Here is a 21,397-nt window from a genome sequence, read left to right on the forward strand (position 1 = left end):
GGCTGCATAATAATGATTACAGCCAACGGCCTTGTCGGAGTGGCTAGCACTTGGATGGGTGACCATCCGGTCTGGCGAGCGCTGATGGCAAGCGGGGTGCACTCAGCCTTTGTGAGGCACATTGAGGAGCTACTTGATTGAGAAGTGGCGGCTCCGGTCACGTGAACTGACAAAACAGCAGGGAGAGCGCTGTGCTGACCACGTGCCCCTCCATATCCGCGTCCAGTGACGCCTGTGGGCTGAGGATGACACGGCAGCCTGTCGGTACCCTCGGGCCTTCGTAGCCTGTTCGGGCGAAGTTTAGTTTTTATAATAATAATCACAAAGTTCTGAAGTAATAGCTTGAGTCCTTAGCGTATACGTACGTTCATGTTGTATAAAAGTCAAGCGAAAATTTCAAAATCCTCCCAATCCTATATAAACCAATTACTCACGCTTACGTTACTGCAATTGGAACGCTTGTCAAACACTACATTATGAAGGGAATGTTCATTCAACTGCTCTCGGCTTGCTGTGTTTTCTTTAGAGTTGTTGGCAATGCTGTTTCCGGTTCTTTTCCTTCAGTCTTCTCACGCGTACAATTCAGTAGAACGCATTAGACGGATTCCTGCAGTGCACATAAGTTTCTAGTATGAAAATGCAAACATGCTCGGAATCTGGCAGAAAAAGAAAGACCAGAGAGCCTTCAGAATGGTGAAAAGATGTACCTACAATGCCATTAACTATATTTTGTTTTTACATAGTCTTTCTACAGCGTCATTACTAATCGCGACAAAAGAAAAAACTTCCTAACACTTTTATCTACATTCGACGTTAAGAAATTTCTCTTCTTCAGAAACGCTTTTCTTGCCATTTCCAGTCTACATTTTACATCCCCTCTTTACTTCAGCCATCATCAGTCATTTTACTGCTCAATTGGCAATACTCATCTACTTCTTTTGGTGTCTCATTTCCTACTCTAATTCCTTCAGCATTACATGATTTAATTCGACTACATTCCATTACCCTTATTTTACTTTTGTTGATGTTCATCTTGTAACTTATTCTGAAGGCATTATCCGTTTCATTCAACTGATCTTCCAAGTCCTTTGTTGCCTCCGCCAGGAATACAATGTCTTCGCAAATCTCAAAGTTTTAATTTTTTCTCCCTGAACTTTAATTTCTACTCCAATTTTTTCTTTGGTTTCATTTACTGCTGATAGCCTACATCCCTGTCTCTCACTCCCTTCTTAACCACTGCTTCCGTTTCATGACCCTCAACTCATAACTGACACCTGGTTTTTGGTCGATATTTGAGTATAGTGGTCTAAAATTCCTGGGCATTTAGAAGTTGGGACGAATGTCCAGGATAAATGCCTAGGGACAAATTCCCAAAATTCATAAACATCCATACATATACGCATTTTCCAGATTAATAAGTGGTGGCTATAAAAAAATTTAAAGTGATATTTTGTATTGGAAAAGATGTTTTGCAAACTGCTTCTTCAGTGGTTGGGCAAACAAGTTGAAAACGCTGCTTGAGAGTAAGGGGAGAGCTACTAGGAGAAATAAATTGGACTGTAAACATAACTTTTTACATCATTAAGGAGGTCAATTCTTGGGGTAGAAAAAAAAACGAACAGTGATTACGACACTCAAGTTTGAAAGTAATTTTTGAAATAAAGTAGCTAGCCTGTAGATATTATTTTTACTTATACTATACAATTGCAACAAAAAAATTAAAAGGTTGTTGACAGTCACTGTACCTAACTCAAGCACGCTTTTCAAACTCTGAAGGCGCTTGAAACACTCTTTGATATGCTTTTCCATTTTGTCGGAATGTGACTGTTTGTATCCCTTAAAACAATATTTACAAGATATTCCTTTAATCTCCAAAAAGGTCCTTCTTTCTTAACCATCTTGCAACTGCTCAATAGCCTGTTATCTATAATATCGTAAATAACACACATACAAGGTTATGTTGCTTCTCACTCACCTACATAGACTTGAATAACTGTCAGACGATCAGACCAGTGTTGCCGAATTCCAGTTAACTAAATAACCTACAGAATTGCATGAACTACCTTAAATTACCAGCCACCCACTCAAAATTTCATCTACTACCTATTTGTAAAAACAGCAATAGTACTAATATTTACTCAGAATACCTGGAATTAAAGTGAAAAAAGTTCATCCATAACGAATTTTAGTTAGGTATGTGTCACGTACTGTACCGATTCAACAATTCCAAGACTCGCAAATTCTCTGGGAATCGACTAGAATCGGAATCGAACGGTATCATCGTCATTCTTTGTTATTAAAACTTTTTTGTGGCAGTGTCTTCAGTTTATCTACACGGCAATGCAGGCAGACGAAAGTAGATAAAGAAAGGACAGAGTAGCAAACTACAGTCTGTCTCAAATATCGGTGCATATGACAGCATGCCCCCCATGAATCATGGACGTTGCCGCTGGTGGGGAGGCTTGCGTGCCTCAGCGATAGAGATGGCCGTACCGTAGGTGCAACCACAACGGAAGGGTATCTGTTGAGAGGCCAGACAAACGTGTGGTGCCTGAAGAGGGGCAGCAGCCTTTTCAGTAGTTGCAGGGGCAACAGTCTGGATGATTGACTGATCTGGCCTTGTAACAATAACCAAAACGGCCTTGCTGTGCTGGTACTGCGAACGGCAGAAAGCAAGGGGAAACTACAGCCGTAATTTTTCCCGAAGGCATGCAGCTTTACTGTATGGTTAAATGATGATGGCATCCTCTTGGGTAAAATATTCCGGAGGTAAAATAGTCCCCCATTCGGATCTCCGGGCGGGGACTACTCAAGCGGACGTTGTTATCAGGAGAAAGAAAACTGGCGTTCTACGGATCGGAGAGTGGAATGTCAGATCCCTTAATCGAGCAGGTAGGTTAGAAAATTTAAAAAGGGAAATGGATAGGTTTAAGTTAGATATAATGGGAATTAGTGAAGTTCGGTGACAGGAGGAACAAGACTTTTGGTCAGGTGAATACCGGGTTATAAATATAAAATCAAATAGGGGTAATGCAGAAATAGGTTTAATAATGAATAAAAAAATAGGAGTGCGGGTAAGCTACTACAAACAGCATAGTGAACGCATTATTGTGGCCAAGATAGGCACGAAGCCCACGCCTGCTAGAGTAGTACAAGTTTATATGCCAACTAGCTCTGCAGATGATGAGGAAATTGATGAAATGTATGATGAAATAAAAGAAATTATTCAGATAGTGAAGGAACGACGAAAATTTAATGGTCATGGGTGACTGGAATTCGAGTGTAGCAAAAGAGAGAGAAGGAAACATAGTAGGTGAATATGGATTGGGGCTAAGAAATGAAAGAGGAAGCCGCCTAGTAGAATTTTGCGCAGAGCACAACTTAATCATAGCTAACACTTGGTTTAAGAATCATGAAAGAAGGTTGTATACATGGAAGAACCCTGGAGATACTAAAAGGTATCAGATAGATGATATAATGGTAAGACAGAGATTTAGGAACCAGGTTTTAAGTTATAAGACATTTCCAGGGGCAGATGTGGACTCTGACCACAATCTATTGGTTATGACCTGTAGATTAAAACTGAAGAAACTGCAAAAATGTGGGAAATTAAGGAGATGGCACCTGGATAAACTGAAAGAACCAGAGGTTGTACAGAGTTTCAGGAAGAGCATAAGGGAACAATTGACAGGAATAGGGGAAAGAAATACAGTAGAAGAAGAATGGGTAGCTCTGAGGGATGAAGTATCGAAGGCAGCAGAGGATAAAGTAGGTAAAAAGACGAGGGCTGCTAGAAATCCTTGGGTAACAGAAGAAATATTGAATGTAATTGATGAAAGGAGAAAATATAAAAATGCAGTAAATGAAGCAGGCAAAAAGGAATACAAACGTCTCAAAAATGAGATCGACAGGAAGTGCAAAATAGCTAAGCAGGGATGGCTAGAGCACAAATGTAAGGATGTAGAAGCTTATCTCACTAGGGGTAAGATCGATACTGCCTACAGGAAAATTAAAGAGACCTTTGGAGAAAAGAGAACCACTAGTATGAATATCAAGAGCTCAGATGGAAACCCAGTCCTAACCAAAGAAGGGAAAGCAGAAAGGTGGAAGGAGTATATAGAGGGTCTATACAAGGGCGTTGTACTTGAGGACAATACTATAGAAATGGAAGAGAATGTAGATGAAGATGAAATGGGAGATACGATACTGCGTGAAGAGTTTGACAGAGCACTGAAAGACCTGAGCCGAAACAAGGCCCCGGGAGTAGACAACATTCCATTAAAACTACTGACGGCCTTGGGAGAGCCAGTCCTGACAAAACTCTACCATCTGGTGAACAAGATGTATGAGACAGGCGAAGTACCCTCAGACTTCAAGAAGAATATAATAATTCCAATCCCAAAGAAAGCAGGTGTTGACAAATGTGAACATTACCGAACTATCAGTTTAATAAGTCACAGCTGCAAAATACTAACGCGAATTCTTTACAGACGAATGGAAAAACTGGTAGAAGCCGACCTCGGGGAAGATCAGTTTGGATTCCGTAGAAATATTGGAACACGTGAGGCAATACTAACCTTACGACTTATCTTAGAAGAAAGATTAAGGTAAGGCAAACCTACGTTTCTATCATTTGTAGACTTAGAGAAAGCTTTTGACAATGTTGACTGGAATACTCTCTTTCAAATTCTAAAGGTGGCAGGGGTAAAATACAGGGAGCGAAAGGCTATTTACAATTTTTACAGAAACCAGATGGCAGTTATAAGAGTCGAGGGGCATGAAAGAGAAGCAGTGGTTGGGAAGGGAGTGAGACAGGGTTGTAGCCTCTCCCCAATGTTATTCAATCTGTACATTGAGCAAGCAGTAAAGGAAACAAAATAGAAATTCAGAGTAGGTATTAAAATCCATGGAGAAGAAATAAAAACTTTGAGGTTCGCCGATGACATTGTAATTCTGTCAGAGACAGCAAAGGACTTGTAATAGCAGTTGAACGGCATGGACAGTGTCTTGAAAGGAGGGTATAAGATGAACATCAACAAAAGCAAAACGAGGATAATGGAATGTAGTCAAATTAAGGCGGGTGATGCTGAGGGAATTAGATTAGGAAATGAGACACTTAAAGTAGTAAAGGAGTTTTGCTATTTGGGGAGCAAAATAACTGATGATGGTCGAAGTAGAGAAGATATAAAATGTAGACTGGCAATGGCAATGAAAGCGTTTCTGAAGAAGAGAAATTTGTTAAATTCGAGTATAGATTTAAGTGTCAGGAAGTCGTTTCTGAAAGTATTTATTTGGAGTGTAGCCGTGTATGGAAGTGAAACATGGACGATAACTAGTTTGGACAAGAAGAGAATAGAAGATTTCGAAATGTGGTGCTACTGAAGAATGCTGAAGATTAGATGGGTAGATCACATAACTAATGAGGAGGTATTGAATAGAATTGGGGAGAAGAGGAGGTTGTGGCATAACTTGGCGAGAGAAGGGACCGGTTGGTAGGACATGTTCTGAGGCATCAAGGGTTCACAAATTTAGCATTGGAGGGCAGCGTGGAAGGTAAAAATCGTAGAGGGAGACCAAGAAATGAATACACTAAGCAGATTCAGAAGGATGTAGTTTGCAGTAGGTACTGGGAGATGATGAAACTTGTATAGGATAGGGTAGCATGGAGAGCTGCATCAAACCAGTCTCAGGACTGAAGACCACAAAAACACAACAACAATGACAGTAAATATTTTTGTTTAATTTTTTCACTGAAAATTGTTTAACATTTAAGAATACATTTATTATCAAGAAACACATTCCAGCTGTGTAATACATTCAGTAATAATTCGGTTATCCATAATCATTCTTCAATAATATTAAAGATCTGACACGGATTATAAAGTTTCTTAAATTACAAAGTGACGACCTAAGAGCATGTTTTTATACTGGCTTGTCACTACACTGCTGTTCAACACGGTGTGTGTGTGTGTGTGTGTGTGTGTGTGTGTGTGTGTGTGTGTGTGTGTGTGTGCGCACATGCACTACGGAAAAAATATTTCTTTCCTTCCGTTCTTAGTAATAAAGGAAAGTGTATACTTTATTAACTTTTAATATCAGAAATATCGACCTTTTCCTTTCTTATAATTGGTATATTATACATTGTAACTGTAGAAACTTTAAAAAGTACTTTTCTTATAAATGTCCAGATTTTGGGCATTTAAAACTGCTCTGAGCAAATTCCCGGGCAAATACCCATTTATAAATGTCCTGCCCACTGGGCATTTGCCGTTCCACATCACTATTTCTATGCATAATTCGTATTATTATTTTGCAACCATGACTTATTTAACTCACAGTTTGGTAACATTCGCATGTGTCGGGATTGGAATTATTACATTCTTCTTGAAGTCGGTCTCATACGTCTTGCACAATATGTGGAATAGTTTTGTAATCGATCTCAAGGGTATCCTTAGTTCTCATAGAATGTCCACTTCAGGTGCCTTGCTTCGAGGTCACCGAGAAATGTGGCGCAGTCGTATTCGGGGGAACAGCTCTTCAAACCTGCATCCGGCCATCCTGTTTTAGATGTTCCGTGATTCCCGTAAATCGCTTCAGGCAAATGCCGGGATGGTTCCTTTGAAAGCTTACAACCTATTTCCTCCCCCATTCTTTCCTAATTCTCGAACCGGGCGACCGCTACGGTCTTTCAGTGCTCTGTCAAATTCTTGTTGCAATATCATGTTTTCCATCTCATCTTCATTTACATACTCTTACCTTTCTATAATGTTGTCTTCAAGTTTCTTTCCATTGTTTAACCCCTCTCCTATCTTTCAGCTCTTCCTTCTTTCCTTAGTATTGGTTTTCCAACCGAGGTCTTGACATTGATACAGCTCCTTCTCTTTTCTCCAAAAGCCACTTTAATTTTCCTATAGGCGGTATTTATCTTTCCTATAGTGATAGATGCTGCTATACTCTTACATATGCGTTCTAGCCATTTTGGACTTCCAGCCAATATCATTTTTAAACGTTTGTACTTCCTATCGCTTGCTCCATTTGTTACATTTTTTGTATTTTCTTCTGTCATCAATTAAATTCAGTATCTCCTGTGATATCCAAGAATATCTACTACGCCTTATCTTTATTCTCTGTTGCCCTCACTATTTCATTTCTCAAAGTAACACATTCGTCTTCCACTGCATTCCTTCTCTTTGTTTCAATCAATCGTTGCTAATGCTCGCTTTGGAACTCTTGACAACCTCTGGTTCTTTCAGCTTATCCAGGTTCCATCTCCTTTCAATTTCCCACAATTTTGCAAATTATTCAATTTTAATCTACAGTTCATACTCAATAAATTATGGTCCGAGTCACTTCCACCACTTTGAATGCGTTACAGTGTAAAATCTGGTTCAAAATCTCTCTTCTCCCATTATACAATCAATCTGAAACATTCCCATATCTCCAGGTCTCTTCCACATATACAACCTTCTTTCGTGATTCTTTGACAAGGCGTCAGCGATGATTAAATTATGTTCTGTGAAGAACCCTATCAGGCAGCTTCCTCTTTCATTCCTTCCCTGCAGTCCATATTCATCCACTATTTTTGTTTCTCTTCCTTTTTCTACTAGCGAATTTCCAGTCCCCGATCACAATTATACGCTGACGGAAGAAAATCGCAACACTAAAAAAAATAATGTAGATTTATGAAACTTCGGGAATACATTTGTCTAGGTAACATTTTAAAGTGATTAACATTGCAAGATCACATGTTAATGTAAGCGTCAGATAAGCCACTGCAAATTATGTGACATGATGGTACGAGGTGTGTTTTTTTAAGTAAGTACCGTTTTGAAGTAAAAAAAAAAAAGACGGGCTAAGATATCTCAATAATTTTATTTTTACATGAAAGCCTGTACCTTAATCTACTTTTCTACATAATTTCCGTCAATATTGAGGCACTTGTCATAACGTTGTACCAGTTTGTGAAAACCATCCTCATAGAAGCCTGCCGCCTGACTCGTTAACCACTGCATCACCACTGTTTTGACTTTGTCATCTTCTTGAAGATGCCGACCGCGCAGGTAATGCAGGAACAGACGGCAGTTACTGGGGGCAATATCGGGGCTGTACGGAGGATGATCTAGAGTTTCCCATCGAAAAGATGTGATGAGATCTTTGGTCTGATTCGCCACATGCGGACTGGCATTTTCTTGCAGCAAAACGATGCCCTTGCTCAACTTCCATGGACTGTTGCTTTGATTCTGGTGTGACGTAGGCCACCCATGTTTCATCGTCCGTAACAATTTGGCTTAAGAAATCATCACCGTCGTTGTGGTACCGCTCAAGGAAAGTCAATCCACTGTCTAAACGTTTGGTTTTGTGCACGTCCGTCAACATTTTCGGTACCCAAAGCGCGCACAATTTTCAGTAATTCAAGTGCTCAGTCACAATGCCATACAAAACACTACGAGAAACGTTAGGAAAGTCATCCTGCGAGGAGGAAATCGTGAAGCGTCTGTTGTCCCCCACCTTATTGTCCACTTCCTGCTCCAAACTTTCGTTAACGGCCGAAGGACGCCCACTCCGTTGTTCATCATGCACAGTTGTGGGCCATCTTTAAATGCTCTCACCCACTTTCTTACCATTCCATCACTCAATGTTTTCTCCGTAAACTGCACAAATCTCACGACGAATATCGATCGCTTTTAGGCCTGTAGCACTAAGAAATCTTATAACAGCCCGTACTTCACAGTCGGCGGGACTCACGATTATCGGAGACATCTTAAACACTCAATACACAACATAAACAAGGAAGAATGGCATCAGTGCGTAGATTAAGATACAGGCTTTCATGTAAAAATAAAATTATTAGGATATCTTAGCACGTCTTTTTTTTTTAATTTCAAAACGGTACTTACTGAAAAAACACGCCTCGTACATTAATAACTGGTGTAACCGCTAGAATGTTGAATGCAACCATGTAAACGCATGCATTGTGTTGTACAAGCGCCGAATGTCAGTTTGTGGAATGGAGTTCCATGGCTGTTGCACTTCGTCGGTCAGTAAAACAACAGTTTATGCTGGTTGTGTATGCCGCAAGTTGTCGTCCGATGATGTCCCACACGTGCTCGATTTGAGACGGATCTGGCGATCTACCAGCCCAAGACATGTCGACATTTGTAGAGCATGTTGGATTACAACAGCGGTATGTGGGCGAGTATTATGCTCTTGAAAAAACCCCTAGAACGCTATTCATGAATGGCAGCACAACAGGTCGAATCACCGCACTGACGTACAGTTTTGCAGTGTTTTTTTTTTTTCGTTTTGTTCACTTTATTTTGTTGTATCTGCCCGGAGCGGACGTCGTTAAGACATCCATTTAAGTTCGTTGCTGATCTGTTAAGTCAGTTTTTTTTATTACAGATGGTACGTCACTCCCTGACCGAACACGCTGAGCTGCCGTGCCGGCTATTTATAATAATGAGCGTATGGCAGCAGTCAGGGGGCGTGGGATAGCAACGAGAGTGCTCCTGTCATACGAAACCGCAATCCAGACCATAACTCCAGGTGTAGATCCAACGTGTCTAGCTTGCTGACAGTTCGGTTGCAGGACCTCAACAGGCCCCTTTCTAACCAGCATTCATGAGTTAACACAGAAGACCTCCACCTTGCCCTCCAATGAGCTCTCACTTGACACCACTGAAGTGGCAAATGACCGTGGTTTGCGGCCAGTGGAACGCACGCTACGGGGCATCTGGTTTGCAGCTGTCCTTGAAGTATCCGATTTGTAACAGTTCGGTGTGTCATTGCGGTGCAAACTGCTTCTCTAATGGCTGTTGCAGAAGCAGTATGAAGCGTCACAGCCATACGACGAACATGGTGGTCTTTGTTATCCCACGCGGCCGTCTAAAGCCCGCTTTTCTTGCGAATGGACAGTCTCGTGACCAACGGCGCCAGCAATCGCGTACAGTGGGCACATTACTGCCAAGTCTTTCTGTAATATTGCAGAAGAAACATCCAGCTCCTCATAGCCGTGTTACACGACCTTGTCAAACTCAGGTGTGTGTTGATAACGACGTCTTTGTCGCCTTAATGGCCTTTTTGACTAACATCACCTCACGGTGCCCAATCTCAAAGATAACTAACGCTCTTATGCGGCTGGCGCAAAATTTGAATAGACCTTATCTTTCAGATGTAGCAACACGCCTACCTAATTTCGTTAGGTCGCACAATTCCTTCTTGGTGCTGTGATTTTTTCCACCACAAATATATTTCCTCTCCCTTAACTATCTGAATATTTTTTTTTTATCTGATCATACAGTCTATTAATTTATTCATCATCTGTGGAGCTAGGTAGCATATAAACCTGCACGATTGTGGTGGGCGTTGGCTTCGTGTCTATCTTGGCTATGATAATGCTTTCAGTATCTGTTCGTAGTAGCTTACCCGCATTCCTAGTTTCTTATTCTCTATTAGACCTACTCCTGCGTCACCCCCATTGTATTTTGTATTCATAACCCTTTAGTCCACTAGCCAGAAGTCCTATTCATCCTGCTACCGAAGTTCACTAATCCTTACTGTCCAACAGTGATGGGATGGCGAGGCGCGGCGACTCAAGCGCACCGAGAATTTCTCGAGCCTCTAGTTCTCAAGCAATTCTCGAGAAGCTCACGAGAAATGGCTCGGCGGCGTGTGCCGCTGCGCGCCAGTTGGCTGCAACATACGCCGCTCCGCTGTTGTTTTATAAATTGAATGCCGCTGCTAGACAAACAGGCTCGCTGCTTGCTGTGCTCGTAACTAGTATGTCTCAGGTTTCATTCGAGTAAAGTTGTTATTCAAATCAATATGGACACTCGAAAACGAACGTCATGGTGCTGGCAGTACTTTACGAAGGATGGAGATAACGTTGCTTGCAACATTTGTCGTAAAAATCTCCGTAATGTATCAAAAAATACAACGGGCATGATGAGACATCTTAAACTGCACAATTTATCGATCAATAAAACAGCGACGTCCGTGGATACAGATGCTCATCTTCTAATAGTGCGAGCCAGACAAAATATCCAGGTACGTGTGGTACAAAACGTGAATTCCGTGCAATAGTTCGGATAGTGTCCGAAGCGGTACGCGACGCTAAAAATAAATAAATAAATGATAATCTACAACATACCCCAAAATCAAACCTATACCATCCTAGCTTTTGTACGATACGATATGTAATTTTAATGGAGTAGTTGTCGAACATAACGTAGCCTCTCGCAGGAGCACTGATCTAAATCTTACGTTTCTCTTCATAGAGGGAAGTAAAGGCAACAACAGCTAGATGAAGCACTAGTGGCCATGATAACAGACGATTTTCAACCGCTTTCAATCGTCGAGGACACTGGTTTTCGACGTTTTGTTTCACTGTTGGACCCACAATACTCGATACCAAATCGAAAAAAGTTGCGCCTCATGATTGAGGACGATTACCATAAACAGAAAGAGGCTGTAAACTTGGCCGTGGAAGACTCTACTTGCGTTTCTTTAACGACCGATATTTGGACCTCAATAGTGAGGCATATATTGCTGTAAATGGTCATTTCTTTAACACTAATTGGAGTCTGAAAACTTTAGTTCTCGATACATTCCGTTTCCCAGAAAAGCATACAGCGCTAAATATTAGTGAGGCGTTAGATAACGTGATTTCAAAATGGAACAACAACGGAAAACAAATGGAAAACAAAGTTGTAAGCATCACAACTGACAACGCCAGTAACATGACGGCGGCCGTACAACTTATTCACAGTGGCAACATAGATATGCAACATGTACCTTGTTTAGCACACACTATCAATGTAGTTGTGAAAAGTTCTTTGAACAGCGACAGTGAGCTGTGCATAATGCGGGAAAAGGCCAGAAAAATTGTTAGTTATTTTAAAACAAGTTGCAATGCTAATGAAAAACTCCATGAGATCCAGGATCTAATGAAAAAACCTGTTCATAAATTGATTCAGGAAACCGAAACCCGACGGAACAGTACGTTTTATATGCTACAACGTCTAGTGAAGCAAAAGGAATGCATTGCAGCCTGTTTATCAACTTTGTATTCAGGTGTAGAGAACCTCACAGCTGACGAGTGGCGAATTTTGAGCGAATGTTTATGTGTACTAGAGCCATTTGAAGTGGTAACAAGTGAAATGTCAACTGAAGTCTATACCTCTCTTTCGAAAGCTATTCCAATAATCAAACAGCTAATCATAACAGTATGCAATGGGAAGTGGGCTACCACGACAGCGCAAGAGCTACAGCAACGTCTGCACAACTCACTAATAGCCCGGCTAGGCTTAATAGAAACAAACAAAGTACATGCTGATGCCACAGTTCTCGACCCAAGATTCAAAACGTTACCATTTACGAATCCCATTCATTCAAAACATGCCGTTGCAAGCCTAATTACAGAGTGCACAAACGTGGTAGAGACCGTACGATCTACTCATTCGACTGCTAACGACACTAGCCACGAGTACCATGTCGTAAAAAACGCCAGTAGTTCCTTATGGGCTTCTTTCGATGAAGAGGTTTCCAATAAAAATCTAATGAAAAGCGGTTGTGATAGCATAGACCTGGAGGTACAACGATGTTTGGAAGAACCGTACCTACAACGCACGGATAATCCTTCACACTACTGGAAAAAAATGAAAACAGTTACCCAGGTCTATCTGTCTAACGATGTTTGGAAGAACCGTACCTACAACGCACGGATAATCCTTCACACTACTGGAAAAAAATGAAAACAGTTACCCAGGTCTATCTGTCTTGGAAAAAAAAAAAAAAAAAAAAAAAAAAAAAAAAAAAAAAAAAATCTTGCAATACCTGCAACTTCTGTTCCCAGTAAAGAATATTTTCGAAAACAGGACTACTTATAAACAAACAAAGAAGCAGACTAAAAGGCCAATTGGTTAATAAAATCATATTTCTGAACTAAAATCGACGGCAGCGTAGCAATGCGATGTAAAAATGCCTTCTGCTGAACAACTTTTGTTTACTTTGTTTCTTCTATAAGTAAACTCATGTACGCAGTTTCTGTACATAAAAGGCTATAGAACCTCTCTTTTACGTTTAAGCGTACACTCAGAATGTACAAGGTAATTTATTTTGTAAGAATAAAGCTTCTGTTTTATGCGAATTCTGTGCTTTGTTTTAAACAACAGTTCTATGATTTTTGTCTTATGAGACATATACTAATACTTCAGTAAACATTAATAACGGTAGTACCGTTGATATCAATCATAGAGTTTCAAAGTTTTCCGAGCACGTACGTACGACGAGTACGACCGCTGCGGCCCAGTGCTTCGTGTACTGAAGGTGCGCAATTTCTCGAGCGTACCCGAGAAATTCTCGAGAAATTGCCTTCGCGTCGCGCGTTTCTCGAGCGCGATCATAGCCCATCCCTACTGTCCAACCTATTCATTTCGCTTTTAAAATTTTCTAACCTACCTCAACGAGGAAGAAATATGACATTCCACACTCGGAAATGTAGATTGGTTTTGTTTTTCCTCGTGACATCCTTTTGTGTAGTATCGCCCAGAGACCCGACTGAGGGGCTATTTTACCTCCGGAATATTTTACCTAAGAGAAAAGTAACGACTGTCACTTTCCCTTGTGTTCAGCCATTCACAGTACCAGCACGGAGAGGCCACGTTTGCTGATGTTACAAGGCAAGATCAGTCGATCATCTGCAACTAATGAAAAGGCTGTTGCCCTTTTCAGGAACCACACGTCTAGCTGGCCTCTCAACAGATACGTCACCGCTCTAAAACTTCCTGGAAGATTAAAACTTGTGCCGGTACGATACTCGAACTTGGCGACTTTGACTTTCGCGGGCGAGTAAAGTTGTGGTGACGGATCGCGACTCGTGCTTGGTTAGCTTAGTTGGTAGAGCACTTGCCCGCCAACGGCAAAGGTCCCAAGTTTTTGTGTCTGTGGCACACAGTGTTAATCTGCCAGGAAGTTCCATGTCTGCACACACTCCGCTGCAGAGTGAAAATTTTATTCTGGAAATCCCTCCGCTGTGGTTGCACCTTCGGTGCTGCTCTCTACATCTTAGAAGCACGTAAGTCATTCCATCACAACAGCAAGGTCCACGGTTAAGTGGGGGGAGGGGGTGGGGAGCGGGGGTGAGTGAGGACTGGTGAGTGAGTGGCTGGTCACTGTAAAAGGAGTTAAACCCAGTTCGACTGTAGGGTAGCGTCGATACCACCACTGGATTAGAGACGCCATTATTTTCCATGGACTGCGTGACAAAAACATTTGCACACACGAAAGTAAACGTAACCTCAAAAAGAGTGGAAAGTTTCAGGTTTGCGCGGCTTCCGAGTTGGGACACCGGGCGTACTAAAGCCGTCCTCCTCTGCTCTTCCTCCTCTCCTCCCCCCCCCCCCCCCCCCAAACCCCGTGAATCTACCTTTCTACATAGATTTAGCAAGTCTGATGATTTCATGTGTAGGTTTAATAAAATACGTATTGTTAAAAATTTTACCTTAATGGAAATTAGCGAAAAATATTGCACACGAAAAAATCCATATCTTATTATGGTGAGCTACTGCGCATTGGTTGCAGTATGATGTATGATAAAGACAGGTTTTATTTGCTGAACTTATTTATTAACAATGCATAAGTTAATAATTAGAAATAATTAGGACTTGATACAATATCCTTTCCCCTTTGCATTTACCTGCTTGGAGAAGAAAACTCATTATCTCATTTACGACACGTTTAGAATCTGTGTCGTATTCTGTCAACAAGACAGCTTCATTTCATACTCTTCTTTCAACCATACTCGATCTTAAGCAGTATTTTATGAATTTAATTTGTGTTCACAAAATGCGGCTGTTACTGGCATAATTCTAAATGTCTACAGGGGTATCTCGATGTTTCGATACGCATCTCTTAACCCTAACTATGAAAAAAATTTCAAAATATTTTAATAGCAAGCCACATCAACGCACTTAATCAGTTCTTTCATCCGGAACTTGAAAGCAACTACTCCATTAATTATTTCCACTAGGTTAGCATTTCTGCTTTATTTGGCTCCAATATCAACTGCATAGTATCCACGATAAAGTATGTCCGTCTCGGTAGCTGATTGGTTGCCGGCACGGTAGCTCAGCGTGTTCGGTCAGAGGGTTAGCTGCCCTCTGTAATAAATAAATAAATAAATAAATAAATAAAACTGAGTTAATCGAGCAACAACGAACATAAACGGATGTCTCGCGACGTCCGCACCGAGCAAATACAACGAACGAAAACGATTAAAAGTGAGATTAAAAAAAATAATAATAATAATAAAGTGGTCAGTGTGACGGACGGAATGTAATGACAAGGGACCCGGGTGGGTCGGAAATTTTCTCAGGAACTGGGTGTTGTGTTGTCTTCATTATCATCTCCTCCCCATCAACACGCAAGTCTCCGAAGAGACTCCCACCAGGCGACTGGTCTACCCGACGGGAGGCCCTAGCCACACGACATTTCATTTCACGGGTGAGATATAAGCCATTTACCGACCGGAAATTAAAGCCAGATGAGATGGTGTCACGTATATTACATATGTTTTCCATTTCCCTCATTATTCTATCAAATATTTCGAATCTCTAGCTCTAATCGAAATCCTTCGGTCAAATAACATATTTGTTTCAGCACCTGCTCGCCAACCTTTAAGATCCTTCAATACCGTGGCGAAATAGCAGCAAGAACTTTGTTGTTGAACATCAGCCTGCTGTGAAGTCTGGCAGATGTGTGAACCGAATGTACCGTTGCCAAATAAACCACGGTAGCGATGGACGTTTGTTGGGTAATAGGTTTTTTCTTTATGATGCTGCTTGGCCAAGGTGATACTGCAGAAATGACACTGACAACAGCGTGTGTTGGTGCAGTCTCCAAAGGAAAGGCTCATTTTCGAAGGCAGAATATAGCAACATTAGGGATAGGAGACTATACATACCTCTCCCGGTTAATTCTTAAAGATCGTCTTTAATTCATATTTTTTCCATCAGTTTTTGCGTCTTGTCTGTGCCTCTGATCGTGGCGGGAGCCTATGTAGACTCATGTCGCCGACTCGCTACCCCCTCTGTATGCCTCTGCCAATGTTACAAAATGTAGCTGTATGCGCCAAGTCCGTTCATGCAGTGGTGAGATGTGGCAAATAATGCTATTTAGAAAGAGATCTTTCTTTGTTATTGTTGTAAACTTTACACGGAGTTGTCACGTCGCATCCAATGCTAAAGATTGTATGACTAAACAAAATATCATCCAGTAATCGCTAGTAAGTGAGGGAGCGCAACAGAAAGTTTAGTAAGTAAAATCCAGCCCAGCATTTGTTTCCAAGTTGTAACATTTTTTTTCTTCCTCTGCTATTTAAAAAGCAAAAAAAAAGGACAGTGCAAGTTTATGACTTAAATAACACAGCAGCATCACCTCCGCAATTTATTAGTACTTAAAATACATAGCTTTGTTATAAAGATTCATTAGCGGGTTGCCTAAACCGTTAGTGTAGCATATCTTTCCTCTATAAGGAAATGGTTTCCAACTTTCTATGATAGTCGTTTGTCAGCTGACGCAGCTAGAGGATCGACGTGCTACTAAACAGTTAGGATATGAGGTACAATAAATTTGAAAATTTGTAGAAAACCATCGAATCTCATTAACAAACAGCGATAGCAATGTAGCACTGCATATATACATACGGTGTCTACATTATAACTGAAGCAGTAAATATGATCGGAAGAATGCGTTGATTAGCAAGATGAATAAAGAAAACAAAAATTCCTGCGTACTACTGCCAGTTACAGACAACAATCTCAAGTGCACGCAAACGTCGACGCCGTTTTCGAGAGTGGTTAACAATAAATAACAATATAAAACATAAATCACTTACCTAAAGTGGCACTTTCGATGTGGCTTATCAGCCCTCTTTGCGCTCGCTCCACTAAAATATCGAGTCTGTCAAAAATAGGTTCCACGCTTTTTGAGAGATGGTGTCGGCTGTTTGTCTTTTTTGTCATTACGTATTCGTGCTTCATATGTTTCCATCGTATACGGACCTGTTCTTTGGTTCGGTGTATACCAAACCGAGTGCTCAGTTCTGAACTAAGTCGTCTAAATGTATCACGATTGCAGCGATGGAAAAATAACGAAGGTATCATGTCGAACTCTTCGATGAGGGAAAGCAGAGTCTCAGTTTCTTCCGTCGACCACTTGCAACGCGATTGCCTATCCATGATTTCGGCAAATGTTATTGTATCCGCACTCATATACCACTCCCCTAAATCAGAGATCCTACATATAAAAAGTAGCGTGAAATGAGCTTGTCAGCCAGACACAGGAGTGGTTAAATTGCTGACGGAATTCGATTTTTTAATTTTTTTTAGAATTTGCTGTTTATTTAATATACATATAGTGGTTTGCAGTGTGTTGCTGTTTGATGTGCCGTATGAGTATAAGCGGTGTTTCGTCACGAAATAGTGAAAATGTCATATTGACACCGTAAGCTCTAAGTATTCGTGTACTTTTCGTTTCATAAGTAGGCATCGTTGTTGCATCACATACTTCACTGTCTTGAAAGGCATACATCTTGTATCACTCCACATCATTAAAGTGCGAACAACATCTGGACATTACGTATGTAGTGGCTCAAGCCTTCAAGTTCAATAAATAAGCAACTATTTTTCCAGAAATTGTGATATAAATTACATCCAAGAACTTCGAAGTGTTTTTATAGTGCTGGTTTTCGTATTTTACCGTTAGTTTTAACTTGATTGCTATTGATTTGCATATTGGAAGCGACAACGAGGAATTACGTTGTTAGTTTTGGTCCTGGGCCTCACAATTTTTTTAATTTTAAACGTATTCGGAGCTACGACAGACATACAGGGTAAGAACCGTATCTGTTATATATGCACATTAACGAGATAAGTGCGTAGCGTTGCATCTGTAAGTTTCTGCAAGTTTACGATGTGTGGATATACAAATGTTTAATCTATGGTTACCAGCAGCTTTCACTCCCGTCGTTCCGATTGGTCACAGAGTTCAGTATCTCCTGTGATTTCCAAGGATTTCTACTAGGCTTTGTCTTTTCCCCTATGTGAACCTCCACAGTCGTTACTATTTCATCTCAGAGCAACCCATTCGTTTTCCAATATATTCCTTTCTTCCTGTTTCCATCAGTTGTTGCCTAATATTCCCTTTGAAACTCTCATCAACCTCTGGTTTTTAGAACTTATGCAGGTGCCATATCTTAATTTCCTACTGTTTTCACAAATTGTTCAGTTTACTTCTTCAAATTAAGGCACATGTTCAATACCATTAGATTTCTTTTGGTCAGGGGTGCTCTCTTGGCCTCTGCTAGTCTTCCATATGTCTTCTTTGCTTTGTTCGTGATATGTTATTTTGCTTCAAAGCTATCAGGATTCTTTCACTTTATCTACTTAGTTACCATCAATTGTGATGTTTAAGTTTAATGCTAATCTCATTTCTGCCACTCCCCATTGCCTTGGTCTTTCTTCAGTTTACTTTCAATCTGTGTTTGTACTCGTTAGACTGATTATTGTATTCAATGGGCCCATTAATTCTCTTTCACTGAGGAGGATTGTGTCGTCAATGAATCTTACGATTGATAACTTTTCACTCTGAATTTTAATACTACCCTTGAAACTTTATTCTATTTCTATTATCTTATTCGATATATAGATTGAACAAAAGGGCTAAAGAATTGCATCTCTATTGTACACCATTTTAATTCTAGCACTTCGTTGTTTGTCTTACACACTTATTGTTCTTTCTTGGTTCTTGTACATATTGTGTATTACTTGTGTCTCTCTATATCTTCTTGTATTTTCTCAGATTCTCACATAACTTGCATCACTTTAAATTATAAACACTTTTTCAGGTTTACAAATCCTATGGACATGTCTTGATGTTTCTTTTTAAGTCTCATTATATTATCAACCATAATGTCAGAACTGCGTCTCTGGTGCCTATACCTTTTCTAAAGCCAAACAAATCGTCATCTAGCAGATTGGCTTACTTCACCATTCTTCCGTGTTACCCTTGTCAGCAATTTATGTGTATTAGCTATTAAGAAATTTTAAGTATTATTAATTAGAAGTGCCGACAAGATCCTCTCAGCTTGTATGTTTCTTTTTTCTGAATCCATTTTTTTTTTTTTTTTTTTTTTTTTTTTTTTTTTTTTTTTTTGATTGGGTGTGTGTGCATATGTGGTTATTAGCCTGTATGTAGGATTTCTCAGTTTGCCTGTTGTCTTAATACCTTTTCCCTGTAAGCATTCATTATCATAGGGTTTAAATTCAATAACGTATTCAAGAGAGAGAGAGTGAGAGAGTGCACCAGAATGAAAACGTATTGCAGTACAGTACTGACACACTTAGAAATCGCTACCTTCTTGTTACTAATAGACATTACTTAACATTAAAGTATGATTAGTAATACCTGATGTTTATATCATTATAATAAACACCAATACAGATATAAAAATGCAAGAAATCACAAATAAATTTTTCAGTGGAAGTATTGATATATTTTTATGTGTAGGTCAGTGACTTAATTTAGGATAGATAAATAAATAAATAAATAAAACTTAGTACATACAGTCATTTCCATGCAAAATGTAACATTGTGGGAGGAAAAAGACAATAAGAGATGAGCGATGTTCAAAATATCCGAGTGTGGAACTGGATAACATGTTGAAATGAAGAACTAGTATTGTAACTCTTCTTCAGAAACTATGCTTATTGTATATATTTAAAGAAAGATACCTTTTTAATCTTCAGTTGCCACGACATAGTTTACTATTTATCATGGAATTCCATAGTAGCTGCAATTTAAAAAAAAAAAAAAATTGTGACTGCTATGGGATACAGGAGTATGTCTAATAATGAATAAGAAAATAGGAATGTAAATAAACTATGATGAACATCATAGTGAATGCATTATTGTAGCCACAATAGGCATGAAGCCAGCAGCATTCACTGCAGTAGTACAGGTTTTATAGCAACTATCTCCATAGATGATGAAGAGTTTGAAGAAATGTGTAACGAAACGGAATTATTCAGATAGTTATGTGAGATGAAAATTTAATTGTAATGGGGGCTGGCAATTTGATAGTGGGAACAAGAAGTATGGACTGGGAGGGGGAAGAATGGAAGAGGAAGCCACCTGATAGCATTTTGCACGGAGTATAATTTAATCACCACTAACACGTGGTTTGAGAATAGTGAAATGAGGTAGTATACACGTAAGAAACCAGGGGACACCAGAAGATTTCAGATAAATTGTATAATGGGAAGAGAGATACTTTGGAACCAGATTTTAAACTATAAGACATTTCCAGAGCAGATGTGGACTCCACCATGGCTTATTGGTTATGAACTGTAGAGCAAATCTGCAGAATTTGCGAAAAGGTAGTAAATCAAAGATAGAAAGAACCAGAGATTTTTTTGAGAGTTTCAGTGGGAGCATAAGGCAACAACTGACTATAACAGGGGAAAGGAATACAGTGGAGGACGAATGGGTTGCTTTGAGAGATGAAATACTGAAGGCTGCAGGAGGGGATCACATAGAAAGAAAGACAAGGCCTGGTAGAAGTCCTTGGATATCATGAGAGACATTGAATGTAACAGTTGAAAGGAGAAAACTTAAGAACTGAGCAGTCAAAAGCAAATAGAAATGTCGAAAGATGAGATTGACAGGAACTGAAAAATGTCTAGAGGAAAATGTAATGATATATAAGCATAGATGGATAATGTGTGTAGAAAAATTAAAAAGGCCTTTAGAGGAAAGAGAATACAAAGAGCTCAGATGGAAAACAGTACTAAGCAAAGAAGGGAAATGTGAAATATGGAAAGGATGCATAGAGGGCTTATACAAGGGGAATGAACTTGAAGATGGTATTATAGAAAGAGAAGAGGATGTAGATGAGAATGGAGTATGATACTGCGAGAAGAATTTGACAGAACTCGGAATGACCTAAGTCGAAGTAAGGCCTCTGGAGTAGACGACATTCTGTCAGGATCGCTGATATCCTTGGGAGAGCCAGGCACAACAAAACTATTCCACATGGTGTGCAAGCTGTGTGAGATACAATTCAAAAAGAATGTTAGAATTACAATTCCAAAAAAAACTGTGCATTAATATGTGCAAATATTACCAAACGTTAAGTATGGAGAAACTGGTAGAAGCTGACCTCAGGGATTATCAGAAACCAAATGGCAGTTATGAGTCAAGGATCATGAAAGGGGAAACAGTGGTTGTAGGCTATCCTTAATGTCATTCGTTTTGTACATTGAGCAAGCAGTAAAGGAACCTTGGAAAAGACTGGAGTAGGAATTAAACTTGAGGGAGGAGAATTTTTCTTATCACTGCT

General features: G+C 40.0%; 1 protein-coding gene across 1 annotated transcript in view; it reads right to left on the reverse strand.

Annotated features, from left to right (window-relative positions):
- Positions 1-20,928, reverse strand: part of LOC126284806 (protein bric-a-brac 2-like) — a 437,302-nt gene extending 416,374 nt beyond the window's left edge. The window contains exon 1 of the mRNA XM_049983974.1: positions 16,895-20,928. Coding sequence (XP_049839931.1) covers positions 16,895-17,270 — 376 coding nt within the window. The 5' untranslated portion in view covers positions 17,271-20,928. The remainder of the gene's footprint in view (positions 1-16,894) is intronic.
- Between the last annotated feature and the right edge of the window lie 469 nt (positions 20,929-21,397).

The sequence above is a fragment of the Schistocerca gregaria genome, chromosome 8 (genome assembly GCF_023897955.1).
Source record: "Schistocerca gregaria isolate iqSchGreg1 chromosome 8, iqSchGreg1.2, whole genome shotgun sequence".
In the NCBI taxonomy this organism is placed as follows: Eukaryota; Metazoa; Arthropoda; class Insecta; order Orthoptera; family Acrididae; genus Schistocerca; species Schistocerca gregaria.